This window comes from Helianthus annuus, chromosome 12 (genome assembly GCF_002127325.2).
Source record: "Helianthus annuus cultivar XRQ/B chromosome 12, HanXRQr2.0-SUNRISE, whole genome shotgun sequence".
Lineage (NCBI taxonomy): Eukaryota > Viridiplantae > Streptophyta > Magnoliopsida > Asterales > Asteraceae > Helianthus > Helianthus annuus.
This window is the reverse complement of record NC_035444.2, coordinates 156788562-156804085: the sequence shown is the minus strand read 5'-3', so window position 1 is coordinate 156804085 and position 15524 is coordinate 156788562. Positions and strand designations below refer to the sequence as shown.

Genomic DNA, 15524 nt, shown 5'->3' with positions numbered 1-15524 from the left:
CATTTGGGAGCACATCATCTGCCGTTTCGGTTTACCAATGTACATTGTTACCGACAACGGCACCAACTTCGCTGCCGACGAATTCCAAAAATGGCTAGAAGAGCTGAACATCAAACACATATTCTCGTCAGTCGCACACCCGCAAGGGAACGGCCAAGTCGAGAGTATAAATAAAGGCCTAGTCGAAGGAATCAAAGCACGATTGGGAACAGCCAGGCGTGGCTGGGTTGATGAACTCCCAAGCATCTTATGGGCTCACCGCACTAGCCCAAAAACAAGCAATGGGGAAACACCTTTCAGCCTCGTCTACGGGTCTGAAGCGGTGATACCCGCGGAAATGGGCCTCCCATCTCCTAGAATGTTGGCTATCGAAAAGCTAGACAACAACAGGGAACGTAGGATCGATTTGGACCTCCTAGAAGAAAGGCGCGAGAACGCCGCCATCAACGAGGCCAAATACAAATCCAAACTGGAAAAGTATTACAACGCACGAGTCCGCGTTTGTACTTTCAATCCAGGGGACTACGTCCTACGTGACAACGAGGCATCTAACGCCGAACGCCCAGGAAAACTTGCCCCCAAGTGGGAAGGACCCTACCTCATCAGCGAGGTCTTAGGGAAGGGCGCATACAGGTTACAGACACTAGAGGGCGAACCTATCGCCAGAACATGGAACGCACAACAGCTTAGACGCTGCTATATGTAAGCTATGTTCTTACACTCCCCATGTAACCTATCGGACCGCAGGTCATTTGCAAATAAATAAACAAGTCATTTCATACATTATTGTTTGTTTACTACTATTACAAATGCGTGTTTCCACTTCGCGGTATCCAAAAAACAGATTGGCAAAATCTTCATTTACGATACCTATACAAAGTGGTAGCCACACGCAACTATTGTAATAGGCCAACACAAGGCAAAAAAGACTTAAGTGCTATCCAACCGGATAAACATATTTCTTACCTAATACAATTCCTGAGCCCAGAAAGGCAAACAATGGAATTGACACATGCTCATACCGCAATAGTATAGAGTATACTCAACCCCATTCACAATGGGTAGAGACCCGCATACATACGTTTCAAACATACAAGAACTGACAATACTTGTATAATGGAACAAAACACCTTATATTCAAAAAATTAAGGCACCAACATGATGCTTCCAAAGATTTACATAAGGTTTCCTATTCTATACAAGAGGACAGCAAAAAAGGGGCACACCGGCCAACCTAAACCCTATTTTGTACCACTGGTCCCCGCATCATCTCTAGCGTTACCAGCAGCGTCGTCCTCTTCCACATCCGGATACAGCATCCGCAAGCGGTCTACATAGTCCGCGGCATCCAAACAACTGTCCAATTCCTGTATACAGGCAAGGGACGTGTCATAGAAGGAGGCCTCGGCTGCTTTCAGGCGCGACTCGGTATCCACGCCACGGAACCCCGATCGCTCATCCGTATGACTACCCTTGGTAATCACGTTCAGATGACCAATGCAGCGGTTGTACCCTGCCTTAAAACCGGCATCCCGAGCGTGATCCCGGACCAGATTCAAACCAGCGGCAGTCTCAGGGGCATTCATAATAGCCTCGACAATCTGCAAATTCAAACCAGAACGTAAGTCCCATGTGTTAGTCTACAAAAAGCTAAAACACGAAGATACTTACGCGCGAAATACCGCATGACCGCATCCACTCACGGTCAGCCTCCAACTGATTAAGGGAAGACACCAAGGCATCCTTGGCCTCCACAGCGGAGTCAGCACGTCCCTCCGCAGCAGACACGCGGGCAGTAAGATCTGTAACCGCGACCTCCCGGGCTTGAACATCAGCCTGTCAACAATAGCAAGCAGTTCACAAGGTAAACATTTACGGACCAGCGATGAAATATCAAGCACAGTTAAAGAGACATACCTGCAAGCTGGTAACGACTTGGTCTAAACGGAGGCGCTACACGTTTGCCTCCTCAAGGGCCTTCGCAGCACGAGCCCCGGCCTCTTTGGCCTCTTCAAGCGCCTTCAGGGCCTCGTCCTTCGCCTGCAGCGCTTTAGCCGACGCGGCCTCAGCCGCAGCTTTTTCATTGCCCAAGGCAACATTTGCCGCCTTGGCGTTTGCTAGCTCCTGCCGAGTATGAAACAGAAGATTGTTCTGCTTAGCCCAAGATTCGTTCCACTTCTTGCGCTCGTTGGATGAAATTTCCTCCCAACACTTACGCTCATCAGCAAGGAGTTTAGCAAGGGTACGAACCTGTTTCAATTGGACAGTGGCAGCCCACTCAGAGGTCTGCTTCTGCTTCTCAAAAGCAGCTTTATCTTTTTCCAGCTGCTCTGCAACCGGACGAGCGGCTCGGACCAGCTTTTCCGCCTCTGCCCGCAGGCGGACAGCCTCTTCTTCACGGCGGCTCAAACTTTATAGTCTTCCAACATGGCATTCGCCACAATGGAAGTCCCTACCAACATGGTCGAGAGCTGGTTTATACGCAGCTCCCGCGGTGCGGCACGAGCCCGATCAACTTCAAAGGGGGTCCCCAGACCGCCCAAGATCTCCCTGCAGGCCGCAGGGTCGTTAGCAATATCATCCCCCTGCAATACAGTCCAGGGGGGTCGATGGTACAGCGTACTGCGATCCTGGGAGTAGGTGCGGTGGTAATACTCCAATTCAGACTCCCCAGGCTGAATTGGAGGCCCGTCATACCCCGCACCACCGGCAGACGAGCTGGTACCCTTATCAACCGAAGACTTCTGCGGCCCAGCATCATGCTGCCGCGATTCAGCGCCAGTTTTTTGCGGTTCAGCATCAGAATGTTGCTTCCCAGTAGCAGTGAACCGCACACTCAAATCGTCTCCCTCATTGGGAGATATCAGATTGTTGGACGAGTCGACAGTATCAAATATCTGGGCCGCAGCATTCTCTGCGCTACCCTCCTTCTGCACGGTTGACTCAGGTACCACCTTGACGGGAGGTGTCGACGGCACCTCCGTTGCACCCACACCCGTGGCACGCGGGGGGGACTCCGGAGCATCGAAGATAGAAAAATCTTCATCTTGAGGCTCTGCAAAAAAGTCAAATAGCTATCAAAACTAATTACACAACAGTTAATACTAGATAGCCTACACTTACCAACGACAACCGCAGGTTTTTTCTGCGTCGGAGCAGACCTTTTCGTTACTAGTCTCCGACGTTTGGGTTCAACACCACCAGCAGCTTTCTGCTCTGGCCTCCTCTTCTCACCAATCACAGGGGGACCCGCAGCTGTCCCTCCCGCAGCCGCCTCTTCTGCATGCTTCTTCGCAGCACCAGAGCGTGACTCCGCGGCTGTACCCAAACCCTCAAGGGTATCAGATACTATCACATAATCCTTGTGTCGACGAAAAGAGGAATGAGAGATACCTGCTGCCTGCGGCACCAGATGAGGCACAGTAGTGACCTCCTTTATCTTCTTTTGGCGAAAGCGCACGCCCTTCACAGTTTGCCTCTTTGGCACACCTTTCGCTTCAGGGTCCCCCAAGGCCCCAAGATCACCTGCATGGAATCAATACGTCAATAACACAACATGATCAACACAAGTAGCAAAGCTTCGATAGTATACCTTTGCCTAATGGCAACTCAACTGCCAGTGCAGCCTCAGTAGGCACCCGGAAGTTACTACGGATGATAGTATTGTGATCCTGTTCACCATCCGCGCAAACTACGGTCTCAACCGTACCCTCGAAATCCGGAGCAAACATCCTCCATGCGGGAGCATCTTCTGATAGTAGACACAAAAGTCAGTAACACACGTAAGGATAAAGAACGTAAACAAACAAAAAGTACGTACCACCGCTCTTTTCCCGCACCACGGGTTTCGAGTTCTTGCCCCTCCTCAACATCATACGCAACAGCCATAGTTGCGTGTTAGTCAACTTCACAGACTCAATAGTCTGCAGCTGCGGGAACCACTGCACTGATTTCAAACTGGGCATCGCAATGGTCTCTGCTATGATCGTCTCGGTCACATTCCGAAACGTCATATCCACAGCAAGGGCAGCAGACTTGATATAGAAGAACTTCTTCTTCCACATCGTCATCCCCTTAGGGGGAGTCATCAGCTTGAGGGTACCGTCTCGTTGACGGAAAGAAAAGAACCCCATGAACACTGTCATCTGATAAAACCGTCGGAAATCTCCGACGGTAGGCTCTATGCCAAGAGCACGGAAGGTAAACTCAAAATTACGAATCCGAATCATCCCAAACGGACTCACTTGAGAAATGTGGACCTTGTACCACTCCAAGATATCCACAACAAACACCGTCAACGGTAATCGGAGGTTACAATCTCCGAAGAAATCGGACCACATGGTCACATAACCGGCCGGAGCGTCGGCACCAGTATCACCCTCTGATGGGTACCGAGCCCCATACTCCGAGGGCATTTGGACCTCAAGCATAAGGCGATCAAAGCTTTTTCTGGTCCACTTCAGCGCCGGTAATCCACCACCGGCAGCCCCCTCTTCTTCTTCTTCGGCCACTAAAGGCTGTTCAGGGTTTTCACCCTCCACATTATGTGGACTAGATGGTTCAGCCATCAAAAATATCAAAGAAACAGAAGATGGTGAACAGAAACACTAGAAACCTCACCGGAATTTCAGAAAAAATCGTCGGAGAAGACAGATGACAACTTTCTCTCAAACGGCAAATTTTTTGAATTTTCGACAAAGTGAGACGAAACCACGAACGGTTTTCCCCTTATATACCCATCGCAATTAATGCGGAGGGAGGAAGCAAATCATCACGTTCAAAAAGAGCGTATCTTGCAACAACACGTGTCGAGCGCCGTTTTAGCTGACGGTTATCACGCGCGCGTGGCCGCCCACGCGCCTGACAAAGAAGACGTTTACACTCCCTGCTACAGTGCATTTAATGCCTCGGGCAGTGCAAGTGTCCTTTCATTTCAGCACATGCAGAAACGTCTCACCAACTTCTACCAACTCACACGTGCGATCAAGCCACGTAGGCAAGGAAAAGCGACAACATTATCCACACAAAACATAAGCGGCATGCGGTTTCTCTGGTTTACCGCACCATAACCCATACCGCATGTCGTTTTTTTTATATACCCTAAAAAATAGGTAGAAATATATCTATCTATACTATAAAGGGATATATTACCTTTTCCGCATCACTCACGAGCACACGTGAAATATGCGGAAGTGACACACATGAACCCATTCAGATGTGTCAGATGCTCAGAACCAGTGTTGTTCTTTGGACTGAACCGCATCTCAGGAACAGGCAGAGCGCATTGCCTTCATTCTCTTCAAGCTTCAAATCCCTCCTGTCCGGTTCACAACCACAGAGGGTGCATGAACAACTTCTTCAGCAAAACGCAGGAAGAGAATCTACGCGACCGCACATCAGCAGCCCTGACTACTGAACCTTCAAGAGCTACATCCGTGCAACAAGCACACTTTGAGCGAAAATGGGACTGCAAACATCGCAGACACCCATGAAGAGCTACAGACATAACCATAGCTTCCGCAGAGTGGTTGCTACGGAAGAGCAAAGCTCACTCCACATCACCGAACGAGGCTACCTCCTTGTAAACTCGGTATTGGAGCGTGAAGGAAACTGGCTCCAGAAAGAACGCAGATACGTGCTCTAAACAAGCACTTATCAAGCAGCAAGTGTCCGAACAGCGGTAACAAGTCTGCCTATGACTTTGTTTACCTGCCAACGGACCGCGGTAACAAGTCTGCTTATGACTTTGTTTACCTACCAATGGACCGCATGGAATAAACAACGATGGGCATCCCCTCGCCTATGACCATGTTTATTTACCCATAGTTTAGATCCACATTGTTCGACCAAACAGGGCCAACAATGACGCAACGAGGTAACCGCAAAGAACGTACGGTTACTTGAGAGCTATCAAGATGAACACGAACACCCCACAAAAAAGGGATGGTCATCTCATCATAGGATGCTAAACATAGAACTTGAGCAAAGTTCTAACACAACATCCAAAACCTTCAAACCCGACCGCAAAGGTTGGTTTAAAAGCTTTTCTTTTCTTCTTCGTGCACCATTCTGGCAAATGGTTCGAAGAAGAAACCACCTCCAAGAGGTTCGAAACATGTGCAGACCTTCGAACCACCATCCTAGAGGTTGGTTCGAAGTTTGTGCAGCATTACTATGAAGGTCTCTAACAGACCTTCAACACAACAACAGGTGGCAACCCACCTGATGACATACAACGGCTGAGAATTTCGCATCAAGCGAACTCCTTCACCGGTACGGAAGAGGCATAGCCGGATTTCTTCCCAGATCACCAGTCTGATCTGGCCTAGAATTTTCTCCAGACTGCCAAATTACCTTCCTACACTATAAGTCCAGTGCTCCTCCCACGTGCAACTTGCACAAGACAGCAACACTAGACTGGGGGGACTTGAAGGGGTATGGTCCCAAAATGACCATTACCCGCATCAAACAAACCCCTACCAGTAGTCAGACCGCACCCATGCGGTCACATCCTTCGAACCCATTCGGTCCGAAGATGGATAGCTTGACCTAAGTACAGAAGAAGATGAACATATCGATGCGGCTGGCACCGCATCATATGGGCATTTTCGTCACGACAAGGGAAGCGAGCAAATAGTCTCCACAGGCGATAATGCGGCCAACACCGCATCTCGCGTATTTCTCGATCACAAGTAGGAGACGCGGTGACTTCAGGCGTTACCGCATGCAGCGATGCGGCTCGCACCGCACCCTGCATATCCAACAAGTGGACTGACACGCCATGCAAGTGACCGACACCACGAGGCAAGTGGCGCCGGCGACAGTCCCTTGTCAGAGCTATTAAAGCAATGGGCTGACGTGGCGTGACCCCCACGGCCGGCGAGACTGACACACCTGCAACGGTGCAGCTCGTCGTCAGCCCATCCATCAATCACCTCCTTCACTCCTCGGCTATAAATACCGACCCCAAACCAAGTTTGAGGTATCTCTTGACAACTCTCTCACTACTACTACTATCTTACTTTGCTTCCCAAGCAAACTACTGATTCTCACGCCGGAGAGTGGTAACAAGGAGCACCCCCCACCCCATCCTCCTTGTTACGAGTCACGGCTTGTTTCCTTGTGCAGGAGATCATCCACCGGTGACCCAGCCAGCGATCTCCGAGAGGAAGGGATTAACCCTTCTTGACGAGACCAGTGTGTTAACCCTGCCCGGTTAACCATTGTTTCATCAAGATGTGGTACCCAAAGTATTATAAATGCTTGTCTATTCATTTAAATTTAATTTTTAACCGTATAGAAAAAAAATTAATTTATGATTTTCCATTGATGAGCATTAATGCCCATGTCTAAGGATGAGAAATAGGCATGTGTTAGATGATAACAAAAAATATAGATATAAATTGATTATTCGATGTAGGCCATGCACATGAGCACAAAACTCTTCTCATTGTGTATGAGTGTTTAAAACATTAATTTCGTTCAAGAATAAACAAAATTATCCGGAACGTTTTTTGTGTCTAAGTAAATATATTAGCATTTTTTTTATAAACCGGATTGAAAATAGTTGGTCAGTCTGCTTAAACTAGTAACAATCGGTGTTGTCTGTTTAGTTGCAAATAAACCGGATTGAAATAGTTGGTCAGTCTGGTAAAACTTGTAACAATCGGTGTTGTCTGTTCAGGTGTAAAACTAAAGCAAAACCGGCAAAATTAGATAAGAACTCGTCTCGCATCTTTGTTTTTTTTAACTGTTAATGAATCTTCTAAATGGGCTACTGGCGAAATTCACCATATCCGAATACATCCGCATCCAAATGGGCTATAGTCGAAAGTCTTGTATCTTTGTTAGCCGACTAGTTTTTAAATCAGACTGATTTTGTAGATTTGGTAAAGTATAAAGCTATGAATGTATAATTGTATAAACTACCCACGAACTATTCATGCATCTTACATGGCTTTACACATGAACTTTTATAATATCGATCAATCCAATTATTTATACCTAAAAAAGGTATAATTTGTATAATTATTTTGTTAAGATTTTCCCCAAAATTCCACTCTCTAGTCTTGTATGATGTGACAATCATTAACAAGGGTCATTAATGGTGTCTTCTTGTTACCTATTTTTCTACTTATTGATTGGCATTTAATCCTACCCCTTTTTTTCTTTGAAAAATTTAAAGGAGGTGATGAATTGACTACCCTATTGATGACTTGATGGTGATTGTGGTTAGGGGTGTTCAAAAAAATCCGAATCCGAAACCGAATCCGAAATATCCGAAAACCCATATCCGAAATATCCGAATTTTCGGATATCCAAATTTTCGGATATCCGAAAATCGGATAATCCGAAAATTCGGATTCGGATTCGGATAGTGATTTTGAGAATTTTCGGATAATCGGATTATCCGAAAATATCCGAAAATTTAATTTTTATTTTTTTCGGATATCCGAAAATATCCGAAGTATCCGAAAAATATCCGAAGTATCCGAGAAATATCCGAAATATCCGAAAAATATCCAAAGTATTCGAAAAATATCCGAAATATCCGAAAAAATATTCGAAATATCCGAAAAATATCCGAAATTTATATTCGGATATCCGAAACTATCCGAAAAGTCTGGTTCCAAATATTAAAAAATAATAAAAAAATAAAAATTAAATAAAAAATTGGATATTCGGATATCCGATTAGATATCCGAACCCGAATCCGAAATTTCGGATATCCGAAAATCGGATATCCGAAATTTCGGATTCGGGTTCGGATGTCAATATTTCACTATCCGAAATTTCGGATATCCGATTTTCGGATATCCGAAAACCGGATTATCCGATCTTGAACACCCCTAATTGTGGTTGTTTTATAAAAAAAAAAATCATATATTTTTTTTTTAAATCAAATTTCATTAAAAACACACCTCCGACCCAAACGGACAAAAGGCCATATAAGCAAACAAACCCTCGACCCAAACGGGCAAATGACCAAAATTACAACATATACATTGAGTATTTACACCAATCCACTCATTTGAGATAATTACAATGATATCTATTTCTAACCCAAGCATACCCTCTAGATTTTATCTCCCCTATGATATCAAGCAGACTACACATTTTCTGTTTAAGTACCACCTCATTCATTTCTTTCTATATGCACCAGCATGAGATAATAGCCAACCCGTAAATGATCTTTTCCGCTTTCTTGCCTTTTTAATGTACTTGTGTATGTCTAAGATATCTTTGAACTCAAAAAGAAAAAGCGGCGAGATGTTGTACCATATGCTGAAGGCCGACCACACCCGGAAAGCCATCGAGCAAGCAGTGAACAAATGCTCCACCGATTCCTCGAACTCGTCGCAACATGGACACATGACCGAGTTAATGTTTATATTACTTCTTCTTAAGTTGTCTCTCGTGGGGAGCCTATTAAGGTTGCCTCTCCACGCCATAATATTACACTTTAGGGGCACCCATCTACACCATACAAAGTTAGAAGGATGACTATTACCTTTATCTAAAATCATAGCCTTTTTGACCGACTTTACCAAGAATCCGTTTTGTCTATCTACAGACCAAAGCCAAGCATCCATTTCGTTGGATAGTCTCAAATAACTAAGAACCTATTGGCATTCTTTCCATTCCTTTGCCTTGACATTTTAAAATTTGTATTTCTTTTGGATTATATCATAGGGGAGGGTTATCTTGAGAAAACGCTAAATATCACGGTTCTCACAATATTTAACGTTTTCATTTAAACCTTTCTCTATTATATAGCTATAAAAAAATTAAATTTAGTGGCATATAAAAGAAGTCGTTCATTGTGACAGATGATGCTACTGTGCTTCCTAGTCTTCTCCACTCACCTTAATGGAATATAAATTTGAGAAAGAAGTCGAAAAAGATGGATCACAAATGGGTTTATTTTATCTATTCTCATTTGAGTCTTAACAACGTAAAATTATTTGTAATTATTTTTTTTATATTAACTAGTTGTTTCCATGCGCGCGCGTTGCGGCTCGCTAAACCAAATCGTTCTATAAGAATGACAAAACATGGCAAATAACAAAAAGTAGCTCGAATTAAAACGTAACGTATTTTCGGTACCGGTTCGGCACCGGTGTTCACCGATTTTTACCCTCAAATACCGGTGTTGTACCAGTACCAACCGGTACCGAACCGTACCGTACCAGGTATATTCGGTACCGATACATACTTTTGGGGATTTCGGTAACGGTATTTTCGGTACCGATTGGTACCGAGCTCATAAAATTCTGTAACAACGTAGCAATACAAGTAATTGCACAGTTTAGATTACCTTTTATACACACAGTAAGTAAACTGACTGACATCATTCTTCAAACGATTCAAGATAAACGATGCGTAACCAGTCATATCCGGCATCGTGGAGCGCATTAAAAAGGGAGCAATTGGACGATTGGATGCTGGGCTAGGTGTTTCTTGGAATGCCCACGGATTTTTCGGGTCAAAACCTCGATTATGAGGATTCATTTTTTCGTATTGTGGTTGGATGAGAATTTTTTTTTTTAAAATAAGATAGAGATCATTATAGAAAAGGTGGAGTAGTTGTGGTAAAAAATGAATAGAAGTGTGAGTATTTATAGTGAATTGATATTTTTTTAAACACATAGCCGTTGGCCAACGGCTAGCCCAAACGGCTACTTGTCTTGGCCAATGAGATCCCACCATGTCATCTTGATAGCCCAGCGCAACGCCCGGGCTGAAACCCCCACCCAAGAGGCTACGCCGAAACCCAAACCCACCCGGGGTGGTGATTTGGGCGTTTGTACCCAACCCACGCCACAACCCACGCCCCATAGCCCATATTCTAATATTTCCTAGATCTTTTTTTTAACACATAGCCGTTGGCCAACGGCTAGCCCAAACGGCTACTTGTCTTGGCCAATGAGATCCCGCCATGTCATCTTGATAGCCCCGCCCAACGCCCGGGCTAAAACCCCCGCCCAAGAGGCCACGCCGAAACCCAAGCCCACCCGGGGTGGTGATTTGGACGTTTATACCCAACCCACGCCACAACCCCCGCCCCATACCCCATATTCTAATAATTCTTAAATCTTTTTTAACACATAGCCGTTGGCCAACGGCTAGCCCAAACGGCTACTTGTCTTGGCCAATGAGATCCCGCCATGTCATCTTGATAGCCCCGCCCAACGCCCGGGCTGAAACCCCGCCCAAGGGGCCACGCCGAAACCCAAGCCCACCCGGGGTGGTGACTTGGGCATTTGTACCCAACCCACGCCACAACCTACGCCCCATACCCCATATTATAATATTTACTAGATCTTTTTTTAACACATAGCCGTTGGCCAACGGCTAGCCCAAACAGCTACTTGTCTTGTCTTGGCCAATGAGATCCTGCCATGTCATCTTGATAGCCCCGCCCATCGCCCTGGCTGAAACCCCTGCCCAAGGGGCTACTCCGAAACCCAAGCTCACCCGGGATGGTGACTTGGGCGTTTGTACTCAACCCACGTTACAACCCCGCCCCATTATTGAATATATTTTTAATTAATTGAATATACTAATAAAAAATAAACTCAAAATTACTGTTCATTGAGTTTATGTTTTATTAGTATATAATTTCTAGACTTTCTACACATACAAAATAAAAACTAATTTATACAGGCTTAGGCTTGGGCTTAACTCGGCTAAGCTCTTTTACACTCCTACGTATATCCTTGATTAATGATGGACCTATAAAACATATCCACACAATACATTGTGATTGTGAAAGATGTTAAATTGGGTTCACACATCTTCTTAAGGTTTTAAGGACACACATTTTGGATGTAATAAAAATATATAATTAAAAATGAAAACTCCATATAGACATACTAAACTAAAAGGATGAACAAACGCAAGCTAAACAATATTTGGATCATAATTGTCTACCACTCGAGCCAACTCAACTCAGGAGTTGATATTATCTCGGTTTAAACTCGTTGTAGAACAACACTACTCATAATTAATGGAGAAATCACATAAATAACGATTTTTTTTTCTACATATGTTAAAACACAATAGTTGGTATGAAGAATCCACCATATAGTTGTGAGACACACGACTTCATTGTTGTGCACATATTTAGTCTGCGTAAGCTAGCGTATATACACCGAGTTCTTGTTAGCCAGTGTGTACATATATATATCAAGTTCTTGTTAGCTAACCACTACCGAAAGGGTTGTGTAATGACATTCCACGGGTGAGTGAAAACTAATACATGATATAGCAGTCAAGTATCACATGCATTTAAGTCACCCGTCTCTTGATTTTGTGAGGATTCTTCTTCATCGATAATTTTGGTATGGCATACCTTAAAAAATATCTATTTTGATAATTTCTCTAATATATATATATAGGGTAAGGTTCATGCGAGAACCACCTTTATTGCGAGAACCGCGAGAACCAATGTGAACACAACCTAAAATAGCTAAAAAACCTACCCCCCCCCACAAGCTAAATGCTAAAAACTAAAACCCTCCAAAAAACCTAAAAAAAAACTACCCCCCCCCCACAAAAAAAAAAAAAACCTAAACCCCCCTCCCCCACCCCTCCCCCCCAAGCTAAAATTCTAAAAACTAAACCCCCAAAAAACCTAAAAGAATCTAAAAAAATAAAAAAAAAATTAATTTTTTTAATATTTTTTATGTTAAAATCGCTACTTTTAGTAGCCAAAAAAATTTTTTTTTTTAAAAAAAACATTAAAATTTTTTTTACTACTAAAAGTAGCGATTTTTTTATAAAAAAAATATTAATTTTTTTTGTGTGTTTTTTAGTTATTTTTAGACATTTTTGATTGTATTCACATTGGTTCTCGCGGTTCTCGCAATAAAGGGTGATTCTTAACGGATCTTTGTCATATATATATATATATATATACACACACACTTTCTTTTAATGGTTGGTAGGCGAAGATGAAGAGTAAAACTTTAAAATACCCATCCATTTCTAGTGGGATCATTTCCCTTTAGATAAGTTTGGTAACTATCATGTCATTATTGAAAAATCATTCTGATAATTAAACAATGTCTACTTGTACTTCACCTTCAAAGAGTGTACGCTAGGATACTTAATAACCAAACAATTTATGAACCTTATGTGATGGTTTAAATATATTTATATGATGCCCTAATGATACTAAAGCAAGTTTTTGTCCATAGTGTTGTTGTTTAGCATGTACATAGAACCAAAATTAACGTTAATCACTTTAAGTTTAGTTATAAATTAAGGAACTACTTTGTAAGAGTCCACTTTCTACATTATTTTTATTATTTTATCTATATTTTCTTTGGCTTCTTCGAAACTATGCAATGGCCACATGGATCTTTTTTATAACGCTAATGCCCAAATGTGTTACAATTATATATTGAATTTGATATAAACTAAAAAAAATGTTTTTTTTTAATTTATGAAAGATTTAATTATTATTCGGTGAAAACAAAATAACAAGAATCCATGCTTTTAAAAACAGTCGCATGAATATCATATATTCGAATCAATACGGTGTTTGAAAACGACAACATGCAAATACATAACTTTTTGATGTAACGTTATAATAGAGAATTTAGAATAGTATTATATTACTAATAAGGGTGGAAATATAATAGGAAGTTTATTTGGCTAGAAAGGATAGGAAGTGATCTTGACCATCCATTAAGTTAATCAATGGCTAAGATTAAATCAGGGAAATTGAAAGGAAGAAAAGAGGCGCGTGAATTTGTTCAAGGGCATTCTAGTCAATCCAAGCCAATAGTTTCTCTCTCCTCCAATTCCCCCCATTTTTTAAACGTTAATAACTCTTTCATACGACATTATTTTTTTATAAAAATTGCACCAAAAAACGAGCGTTTTTTATCTTTAAAACGAGTATACTATTGCTATATTTAAAAAAAAAAATTAAACCCAGTTGCGTAAAACGCAATAGAAAAACCACGTAAAACGCAATGAAAAAAAAACCTAAAACATGACATTTTTCTAAAACGCAATGCACCAAAAACACAAAGAAATGACTTATTTGTAAAACGCAATTGCCAGAAAACACACAGAAATGTCTTATTTGTAAAACGCAATGGCCAGAAAACACATAAAAAGTGTTTTACCTAAAACGCAATGCACCAAAAACACAAAGAAATGACTTATTTGTAAAACGCAATGGCCAGAATACACTTAAAATGTCTGTTTTCTAAAACGCAATGGACTGAAAACACATAAAAAAGTGTTTTACCTAAAACGCAATGCACCAAAAACACACAGAAATGTCTTATATGTAAAACGCAATGGCCAGAAAACACTTAAAAATGACTCATTCTAAAACGTAATGGACTGAAAACACCTAAAAAATGTGTTTTACCTAAAACGCAATGACTAAAAACACTTAAAAATGTGTTTTTTTCTAAAACGCAATAGTCAGAAACCACATAAAACTCTCTTATTTCTAAAACGCAATGGACACATAAAACTGCCTGTCACTGTGAACTGTCTGAATTGTCTACGAATTACTGTCTTCGAAATGAGCCAATTTCTGGAAAATTAATTTTTATGATGCGTTTTTAGTACAGCAATTTAATCGAAAAAAATTTTTTCCGAGCTGATGCGTTTTTAGTACAGCAATTAATTTTTCTGATGCGTTTTTAGTACAACAATTAATTTTTCTGATGCGTTTTTAGTACAGCAATTTTCCGCCCCTGGGACCCCGCTACGGGGGGTTGCCGCCCCCGGACCCCCGCAAAGATCTTAAAACGCAATGACTAAATCAAAAACCCAGATCATGAAAATGAAATTAAAGAATTTCTTACATGGATTGAAACTGATTTCTTCATCAATTGACGAAATTTGAATGATAGAAACACTTATCAACGCTCGAATCGAACGAATCGAGTGATTATCTCCAAAATCACCGGAAAAACGAGATTTTTTTATGAAATTAATCTGGGTTTTCTTCAAAAAAAAAGTTGAAGAACACGTTGATCGGGTTCTGAATCATTGATTGGTGATGAAAATCGCACTATAATGTAGTGATTATTGAGATAGAAAGTGAAGAAATAGTTGAAGATGGTGGATTTTGAAAATGGTGGGTTTTTGAATTTTCTGGGTTTTGAAAAAGGAAGAAGAAGGAGTTGGATTGACTAAAATACCCTTTCTCTTTATTTTAAAATTTGTCACATGTCATAATCCTATGGCTTCTTATCCTTCCTAGCGAAAATTAACTTCCTATTTGATCTTTTCCTTTACTAATAATATACAAGCATGGTTCTTAAAAAAGGAAATCAAATTATTTATTTATTTTGTAACGTAGGTAAAACACCGGTAAATACCGATACCAAACCGATGTATTCGGTATTGGTACTGGTACTACTTTTCCAACATTTCGGTGCCAAAAGGGTACCGTACTCATCCGTATACTATATATATGTAGTATTATATGAAAAGGGGAAGGTTCAAATGAAAACCACTAGTTAACGCGAAAACTCGAAAACTAATTA

General features: G+C 42.0%; 1 protein-coding gene and 1 long non-coding RNA gene across 2 annotated transcripts; both read right to left on the bottom strand.

Moving 5' to 3' along the window:
- Positions 1 to 936: 936 nt before the first annotated feature.
- On the bottom strand, positions 937 to 2030 carry LOC110934549. The gene is made up of 3 exons (XR_004873931.1): positions 1918 to 2030; positions 1672 to 1836; positions 937 to 1601 (listed from the first exon to the last, which is right to left on the bottom strand). It is a non-coding gene; the product is annotated as an uncharacterized LOC110934549 (long non-coding RNA).
- Positions 2031 to 3560: 1530 nt separating this feature from the next.
- LOC118485143 lies at positions 3561 to 4088 on the bottom strand. Its single transcript, XM_035981407.1, has 2 exons — positions 3821 to 4088; positions 3561 to 3751 (listed from the first exon to the last, which is right to left on the bottom strand). Exons 1-2 carry the CDS (start codon positions 4086 to 4088, stop codon positions 3561 to 3563), a joined length of 459 nt encoding a protein of 152 aa, XP_035837300.1.
- Between the last annotated feature and the right edge of the window lie 11436 nt (positions 4089 to 15524).